The sequence below is a fragment of the Octopus bimaculoides genome, chromosome 4 (assembly GCF_001194135.2).
Source record: "Octopus bimaculoides isolate UCB-OBI-ISO-001 chromosome 4, ASM119413v2, whole genome shotgun sequence".
In the NCBI taxonomy this organism is placed as follows: domain Eukaryota; kingdom Metazoa; phylum Mollusca; class Cephalopoda; order Octopoda; family Octopodidae; genus Octopus; species Octopus bimaculoides.
In genome coordinates, this window is record NC_068984.1 from 59,585,686 (window position 1) to 59,595,685 (window position 10,000).

Sequence of the window (10,000 nt, forward strand, 5' to 3'; positions counted from 1 at the left end):
AAATATCAGGGTCAAACACTGTCTGTAGCTGGTCTTCTCTTGGAAGAGCCCTGCTTCTCACATGGACAACTGTATGTTGGCTGCTCAAGAGTGAGCAGCAACAAAAAAACCTATTTGTATATGCTCCACAAGGGAAAACAAGGAACATAGTTTACAATGAGGTGTTATAATCACAACAGCAAGAAAGTATGTACATGATCACCTTCTTTTACGAAACTTCATTGACTTTCATATATTTATATTGATATACATATATATACGTGTGTTTGGGTGCGTGTGTGTATATACATCTCTATATATAAAGATGATGCGTAGTCTAGACGGCGTTTTTAGATTTCATTATTCTCTTTAACCCGGGCAACGCCGGGTATTTCTGCTAGTGAATACATAAAAATTATGTTCTGTATCCTGAAATCAGGGCAGTTTCAGGTGGGTTTGTATTAAAAGTTAATTAATAACTTTCAAATAATCCAACAACTGAAGAGACGTTTTAGATTAGTTGGTTGGTGATTCACTTACCTGAACAGTTAGTACTTGAGTAATATTGTGCTGCAATATCAATGAAGAAAATAATTTCAGGAATATCTCTGATATTCATTATCGGAATTTGAAAAAAAAAATGTCTTTTATATTTCTAGGTTCAACAAATCTGGATGAACTTATGTCTAACCTAATAAGTGCTTTTGAACTTTTCCAAGACCAACAAAGGAAAGATATGGTGGAAGAGGTATAGTGTTTTATTCAATCATTTCTTTATGCAATCACTTCTGTGTGGTTATAGTAAGTTTGCTTCATAACTTCATGATTTGGGTTCAATTCCACCACATGGTATCTTGGGCAAATAACTTCTACTATAGCCTGGGCTATACAGATTGTAGAAAACCTGTCATGTGTATGTATGTATATATATATATATATATATATATATACACACACACACACACATACACACACACACACACACACACACACACACACACACACACATTTGTGTATGTATTGTGTGTGTGTCTGTGACTAATCACACTCTGTACTTTTCCCCAAAATGTCATTGAGCTACAGCCAGTGATATTTGTTGGCGCTTCCCAGCTAACAAATTCCTATGGCTATCTGGTTTTGAAATGAGTACAATAAAAACTCCCTTACTGGAAAATGCATTCATCCAACCCATGCTAATGTGAGGGCTTCATTAAACAGGTGTTGAATAATTTGTAGGGCTGATTTTGGCTGCATATTAAATCTGTGTTCATTTAGTGTTTTTGATTGTACCATTTATTTACACAAAAATATATTGTGGTTTTTGCTGAGAGTAAACCCTATGCCAGAAACGTCTCGATAAGCATTTATTACTAGAGATATGAGAGCATGTTGTGTAGGAATAATACACAATTGTGTGTATGTGTGTGTGCTTACATACATGCTTGCTTGTTCTATTTTGGGCAACTGTCTAACCAAGCTATTCCATCTGAGTTTAATACCTTTGAATTTAGAACTCAGTATGTTGTCAAGTATGAAGATCCCTTTGTTTGGTATGGAAGTTCTTTGTTGACTCATAACATGTTTCAGAAATAACTTTACTGCAAACATTTCAATGAGTGTGATCATTGGGACTATTTGCTCACTGACCAAGTAGCTGAGTATTCCTCATACACTTGTAAGCTTAACATGATCTTCAGTCAGATTTAGCATGTTGACTTGAGCTTCTGGTAGAAGAGACTTGCTTGAGGCTACTTAGTTTGCAACATTTGCTAGTTGTGTGCCATTACAAATTGAAATACCAAATATTTTTAATCAGATGAAGAATTGGTGTTGATTTTTGAATGAAAGAATTTTTTGCTATAAACAACCTTAAAAACTTTATTAAATTTGATTGTAATTTTTTTTCCACAGGATAAGAGAGAAATCCGAGAATCAATTAAACAACAACAAGATGAGGCTTATGCTGCATCTCTTGTTGCTGACAGACTGAAGGTTTGTAACAGAGTTGGTTGTTTTTAATTTAATTTCTTTTTAGGATGGTGATTGGGAGTAGTATTAGAACACTGAGGAAACAACCTTGTGATACTTGCTCAGGTTCTTTACATTCTGAATTCAAATCCTTTTGGGGTCAACAAAATGAAGTGCTATCCAAGTACTGGGGTTCATGATATTGACTAGCCCCTTCCCCTAAATTTTAAGCCTTATGTCTGTGCTAGAAACTTTTTTCATTCTCCACTGTCCCTGGTTTATGTGAGTTGGTCAAAGGAGTGGCAATTCTCATGGTCTTAGTAGTTGATTTTTAAACCAATGTTTGCAGAGTGCTAAGGTCCTAAAGGAGAAGAACTGGGAAGTATTTGGCATAGTATTTGGGAAATGTGTTGAGTATTAACCATGTCTCGATTACACAGACTGAAGAATTCTGTTTACTTTTCATTCCACGACATCAGGAGGAACTTCGACAGAGAGACATGGAAATTGAACGAGTGGCCCAAGAGAAAAAGGATGCTGAAGAAAAAGAGCGGGTAGAAAATGAAAAATCCAAAGCAGTAAGCAAAGAAATGAATTTTTAATTGTATTCTTTTTTTTTCTTTACAGTCATTGTTCCCTTGTTTTATATATCTATGTGTTATATCACACGTTCGGATGGCATGCCTTCGCCAATAATGTACCTCTACTCAACTACCAAACTCTCACTTCCGACAACTCGGCTCAACGTCTAGTCTACTGACACCTCCAGCTCGCTCTACGCGACGCTTCTACGACTAGCTATCACGTCCACTATTTATACGTATTGGACTAGCCTACTTATTGTCTGGGGGCGTCCACACAGCACCTCCCCCTTTTGAAAGTTTTTTTTTTTTTTTCCTTTTTCTAAACCCGAATTTATCAATTTTATTTCCTTGGTGAGAAACTAACATATCTTTTTCTCATAGCGTTAATTTCCATCATTTCTGTAGGTTTTCTCTTCCTGTTCAACCTATGTGTCGGTTCTGCTTCTGCTTGTGGTTCTGGGACCTCGAACAAATCATACCATATATCCATTGGTTCCTCTCACCTCTCTTGATTTTTGGTATATCTTTTTTTAAATTGGTTTATATGCCTTTTGTGTTCATATTTTGGTCCTATTACCATGTACATCACGTTACCCAGACGTCCAGTTATACTTCCTTATTCCCAGCTCTGTTTTCCGTTTCTATATATTTTAAAATACACTTCATCACCTGTGTTAAAAAATTTCGTTCTTCTTCCCGAATTTTCTATTTTCTGTTTCCTACTCGGCAACAATTTATCAAAAATAGAATGAATTTTTCTGGAAAAAATCTGCAGGTGACCTACCCAACTCTGCATTTGGATTCTGTGTTATTCTATACACCTGCAAAAACTTTGTCATCTTTGTATCTTCAAGGGTTTCCCATCTAGTCTTTCTTAAAGCCTTCTTGAATGTGTCGATGAATCTTTCAGCTAACCCATTTGACCTTGGATGGTATGGCAGATTTAACACATGCTTCATTTGAACCGACTTACAGAATCTTTCAAACTCCTTTGCCGTGAATTGTGTACCATTATCTGACACGATTGTATCTGGCAGTCTATAACGAGTGAATAATTCTTCCAAGAAGTCAGTCGTCACACTTGTGGTTGGCCTTGAACATTTACACACTTCAGGCCATTTGGAATAGCTATCCACTACTATGATATAATGAGAGCCATTTATTGGTCCTGCAAAATCCACATGCAGTCTAGACCATGCTGAATCTGTTTTTGGCGACAGTTGAATCTGCACTGGGGGTGCCTTTCCTGCCATAGTGCATCCCCTACACTGTTTTACCAGTCTCTCAATTTGCTTGTCCATATTTGGCCAATAAATGTAACTCCTCATGAGGCTCTTCATCCGGAAAATCCCCGGATGTCCTACATGAAAGTCTTTTAATACTCTGTTTTGCAGTGCTTCAGGTATTGCCACTCTTTGTGCATATAATAATAACTCATTACATTCTGAATAGTGCTTTGAGCCTGTGTCCCACTCATTTATATTTTTCGTGTTACTCAACATTTTTAAAATCTTGTTTATGAACCTATCTTTTCTTGATTCCAATTTAATTTGTTCCAGCGTTACCAGCAAATCATGTACTACATTGTACAAAATGTTCTTCAGTTCCATTTCTAGTTTTAACGATGCAATCACCGTGTCTTCAAAAGGTTCCTCATATTTTGGAATTAGCCTAGACAACCCATCTGTGTGTCCCATTTTCATTGATGGCAAAAACTCCATCTGGAAATCATAGTTCAACAGGGTAGTCCCCCAGCGCTGTAAGCGGTTTGCTGAGTGCGTGGGGATACCCTTTTTCGAACCGCAAATAGACAGTAACGGTTGGTGATCTGTTTGCAGTGTAAACTTCCTCCCATGTAAGAATTTATGGAATTTTTTTACTACAAAGATTGATAACGCCTCTTTTTCAATCTGGCTTTAGTTTTTTTTCCCCTGGTAATAGAACTCTCGATGCATGTGCAATAGCTTTGATTTTCATCATCATCATCATCATTGTTTAACGTCCGCTTTCCATGCTAGCATGGGTTGGACGATTTGACTGAGGACTGGTGGACCAGGTGGCTACACCAGACTCCAATCTGATTTGGCAGAGTTTCTACAACTGGATGCCCTTCCTAAGGCCAACCACTCCGAGAGTGAAGTGGGTGCTTTTACCATCATTAAATTTATGCAATATCACAACTCCTATTCCATATTCACTGGCATCCGATGCCACAATTATTTTCAGGTTTGGGTCAAAATGGATTAATGATAACTCTGATGTTAACTGCTTTTTTAATTCCTCGAATGCTTTCTGACATTTGTTTGTCCAATCCCATTTCAAGTCCTTCTTTAGCAACTTGTTCAACGGAGCTCTTAGCTCATACATTTTAAGTATGTACAGCTGGTAATAATTTACCAGACCTAAAAATGCTTGTAGTGTTGTTTTGTTAGTGGGAGCAGGCATTTTTTTTATCACGTCAATCCTAGAAGGGTCCGGTTTTCATCGCTCACCTGTCCTAAGTACTTTATTTTTGTCAAGAAAAATTCACATTTGTCCTCAATTACTTTAAACCCATAATCACTTATTTGTTTGAAAACCTCTTCTATATGTTCAATATGTTTGTCCCTTGATTCACTTTTGATCAGTATGTCATCCAAGTATATCGTTAAATTGTATAAGAGTACATAGCCAATGGTATATTGGCTAGTAATAAAGTTTTGTACTTTATTTTCAATGAAAACATTTGAATGAAATATAGAAAAAGAATAAAATCTTATACCGATTACATCTGTATTTTAATTAATTCAAATTAATGTACCTCATCTTGAAAAATGTAAAATTGTTGATGGTTGACATCTGAGATAATTTTAGTAACAAATCAAACAGGTAAGATGTATTAAGAATATGAATTTTAGTGTTTGTTCATAATGTTATTGTTTTTACATCTGTTAATTAAATTTACCTGCCCATAAAAGTCAAATTTAATCTGAGAGATCAGTTAAAATTATGTAACTATAAACCACTGGCATATAAGCACCTATTTACAAAATTTCAAATCTGTATGTAGAAAATTAACAAAGTTACAAGTAAATATTGTGGACACCCCACTTCAACCTGAATAAATCAAAATTAATGTGAACAGATAAGCATTACATTTGGCAAATTAATCTGAACACTAAAGGGTCAAAGGATCAGCATCCTGAGGTTGTCCTTCAGTCTCCCTATTTCATGTGTTCCTTCTACTTTGAGAGATCAGCACTTTATAGAACTGTTGGCATCCATCCGTGAGAAATATTACCTTGTTTGAAAATAAGTGTTCTTTGGAGTATTAGGCCATAGAAAATCTGCCTCAGTGAATTGTGTCTGTTCTATGGTTTTAAAAGTGGACTCTCTCTCTCTTCATTTTCGATGCATGAGGATCCTACTGCTCGCTCAAATTCTTAGCACTTCTGGCTACAGTGAGACCTCATACCAGCTTCTTTAAATCTGCAAACAAAGCCAAACTCATCACAAATTGCATGCTCAGAATTGCTGGAGTATGGAATAAACTACTTGCATCAGTTGTTAACTGTTGAAACACTACATCCTTCAAAACGTCCATGCTTTCTGAAATTTGCTGACAGTTCACCAGATGTGTCTCCACCTCCCACTTTTTATTTATTTATTTTTTTTGTTTATTTCACTGTTCACTTCCTGTGCATATTCTATGCAATGTTCATGCAGTTTTGCTTTCTTTCTCTGATGAGTTGTAGTGCACCTGAGCATTGTATACAATAAGTTCATCATCATTTAACATCCATTGTCCATGTAACAACCTGTCAAAATCATGTTTATATCGCCTGTAACAACTTGTCCAAATCATGCCAGCAAGGATAATGAATATAAAATGATGAACATTTGCTATTTTGGCATAAGTTGGACAAGTTTACTGAAGAGCAGCCTTTCATGTGAAAACGAAATTTCTCAGATATGTTCTGTGGGTTTCTTACTGGGCTTTCATTTGTGTTTGGTAGGATTGCCTGGTTATATTTGAGGCCACTTTTACTGCATATATCACAAGGACATTTTGTTTAGGTTTTTAACAAAGATTATAAAAACCATGCCAAAACTGACCTTGCCTGTGCTGGTGCCACGTAAAAAGTACTCAACCCACTCTACAGAGTGGTTGGTGTTAGGAAGGGCATCCAGTTGTAAAAAAACCATGCCAAAATAGACACAGAAGTATGGTGCAGGCTTCTATCTGGCTGGCTTCTCTCAAACCATCCAACCCGTACCGGCATGGAAGGAGGACATTAAACGATGATGATGATGAATGTAGAAAAGACAAAGACACATGAAGATGAGTGGCTTAGTAGATAGGGTGTCGAGCTCATGATCATAAGTTTGTGTGTAGCATGTTGTGTCTTTGAGCAAGGCACTTTATTTCTGTCTCATCTTGGATGTTCTGTTAGGTTAGGGGTAGGAAGGCCAAGAGAGTGTCTAGGTTATATGTACCTGAAACCTGAAGCAATTTGCATAAAATGTGTGTGCTACCAAGTCATAATCACTTGTGAGCGAAGGCTTTTTTTTTTGCGTTTTCTTTTTACAGAATACTGAAACAAAACATCTTTAATGCACCAGTAATATATGACTTTATGACACTAGATTTAGCCCATTTGACACTATTTCATTCAAGACCATCCTTAGTTCAATAGTTCCCTGTTTTAAAGTGATCTAAATTAAAACCTTCCATTAAAATATGTTAATTTATGTTCGAAACATCAGCTTAACCAAAGTTACTTTACTAAATTCGATATTTTCAAAATTTAATTTTAATGAAGTTAATATATCTCAACTGAAACATGGTAACAAAAAATTTAACCAGTTTTGAATGCTAAAGAGTTAAACTGTTATCAAGAATAAATAAATAAATCTCATGGAAAATCCCCATAAATAGTATTTAGTTGTTACAGGTTGTATTTTGATTTTATCTTTTATTTTTTTTCTTTACAGCAAAAAAGAGAAATGTTAGCAAAAAAACTTCCAGAAGAACCTTCTGAAGAATATAAAGATGGTATTACCCAAATTCGCTTTCATCTGCCAAGTGGTGACTTCATCACCCGGAGATTTCGTGGACATGAACCCTTAAGATATTTATTCTATTTTCTCACATTAAAAGGTTATCCAAACGAAGATTTCAAGGTGTTGTCAAGATTTCCACCACAAGATGTGAGTTGACTTTTTTTTTTTTTTTTTTTATGACTGTATTGATGTATGGACCTAGGATCCATTAGGAAATAGTTGGTGTTTAAAAATACTACAGCAATAAATGTGAAAAGCCGAGGCATCTATTCTCCACTTCTTAAAGTTTGGCATCATCATTTAACACGTGTTTTCCATGTTGGGTGGGTTGGATGTTTTGAATGGAGCTAGTAAAGCCAGGGGCTGCACCAGGCTCCATTGTCAGTTACTGGCATGGTTTCTATGACTGGATACGCATCAGAAACGCTTATGATCAAAGGCATGCCAACCATTTCATCTATTGTGGATTTTGAGTGGTACATTAATCCATTGTGCCCTTTTAAAGAGTATGGTGTAATTTGAAGCAATTTTGTTGCTATTTCTAATAACCATGTACAGGCTCCCATGGTTTGCTACCCTGCTAACTCTGTTGATAGTTGATCTTAACTCTGTTGATAGCATTTTTCTTTTGTTGAAAGACACAATTGTTACCTCTGCCATGACAGTGTCTTCTGTGTATACCAGAAGCTATTTTTGTCCCACAAAGTCTTAACTGTGGGGAAATGAAATTTATGCTGGTAACATGAAGATGTTATTGCTAGGAATGTGACACAAGCAACTTCAAGGACCCAGTCCTTGGTAACATTGCAGTGTTAGAAATAATATTTTTCCTTTTTATTCATCAGTGTTTTTCCAAGTGTTGCAGGATAGAGATCATTTCAAGGTGATAAGTATTTAAAGGATTATCTTTGTCACTGAGTAACTTGCCAGTCCTTTGCAAGATTTTGTTCACCAGGGTCTAGTATTGGATGTTGTTGAAACACTCTCCCTCCCCATGATTCATTATTGTAAAATTTTTCTCAAGACACTAAGCCTTACAAAGGAGATGTCTAAGGACCAAAATATCTGGTGCATTGTTATAATCAAGAAGAGCCATCTGCCACAACAGAAATACCAGTGCTGGTGCCACATAAAAAGCACCCACTACACATTGGAGTGGTTGGCATTAGGAAGGGCGTCCAGCTGTAGAAACCATGCCAGAACAAACAGTGGAGCCTGACTGCCTCTGGCCTTGCCAGCTCCAGTCAAACTGATCAATCCATCCCAACATGGAAAACACATTCAATGATGATGATTTTGATGAAAATTAAGACGTTATATTCTTAAAAACATACCATTAGTCCATGAGTACCTTTATGATGATGATCATCATCATACTTCCCCCATGCTGTCATGGGTTAGACAATTTCTCAGGAGATTCTAAGTCAGAAGACTGCACAAGCTCTACTGTTTGTTTTGTTTAGGTTTCTACAGCTGGATGTCCTTCCTAACACCAACCACTTTACAGAGTGTATTGAGTGTTTTTTATGTGACACCAGCAGCAATGAAGTGAGCAAGTAACTTGCAAGCAAAGTATAATCTGCTGCAAACATTGCAAACATTGTAGTTACACAAACATTGTAACTTAAGAGTTACAATTGAAGGACAATGGTAAGATTTGAACTTATAACCATGCCTTAAACCTCACTACTGCAACCATGTGCTTAAATCTGGATGTACATCTATTTGCAAGGTACTTACAATGGTGAAGCTGTTTTAAATTCAATTCATAGTAACTTCTTATTTGATAGGCTCAGGCATGGCTGTGTGGTAAGAAGTTTGCTTCCCAGCCACATCGTCTTAGGTTCAGTCCCACTTTGTGACACCTTGGCCAAATGTTGTCTACTATAGCCCCAGGCCAACCAAAACCTTGTGAGTGGATTTGCTGGACAGAAACTGAAAGAAGCTTGTGTGTGTATGTATGTGTGTGCACGTTACTGACTCCTTACCTTGACTTTGTGTGGTTGTTGTAAATAAGTGTCACTATCATGTAAGCATTAACCTTCGTTTCTAATCTTCACAGATGTGTGGTGATGGGGAAATATTACCTCACTTGGAAAACAGGTGAGGGTTGGTAACAGGAAGGTCATCCAGCTGTAGAAAATCTGCTTCAACAAATTCCATCTGACCCATGTTAGCAGGGATAAGTGGACATTAAATGAAGATAATGATAAAATAGGTTAACGTGCAATGATTAGGCAATTAGTGGGGGACGTGTAAAAACATACTGTATGGATTAAGAGACTGATAAAATTTCAATTGTTAGAAAATATATATATTAGCAACACGGGCAGTATTAATACTGAGAGGTAATATTTATCCCCACTGTTAGAACAAACTTTACTGTGGTAGTTATCATGAGAAAAATCTCTCATATTGGCTTTCAG

At 36.5% G+C, this 10,000-nt stretch overlaps 1 protein-coding gene across 1 annotated transcript in view; it reads left to right on the top strand.

The window, feature by feature from the left end:
* Window positions 1-10,000, top strand: part of LOC106883438 (FAS-associated factor 1) — a 61,216-nt gene that overhangs the window by 50,319 nt on the left and 897 nt on the right. The window contains exons 12-15 of the mRNA XM_052967123.1: window positions 639-727; window positions 1,891-1,971; window positions 2,427-2,525; window positions 7,506-7,721. Of these exons, the coding sequence (XP_052823083.1) occupies window positions 639-727; window positions 1,891-1,971; window positions 2,427-2,525; window positions 7,506-7,721 (485 nt within the window). The remainder of the gene's footprint in view (window positions 1-638; window positions 728-1,890; window positions 1,972-2,426; window positions 2,526-7,505; window positions 7,722-10,000) is intronic.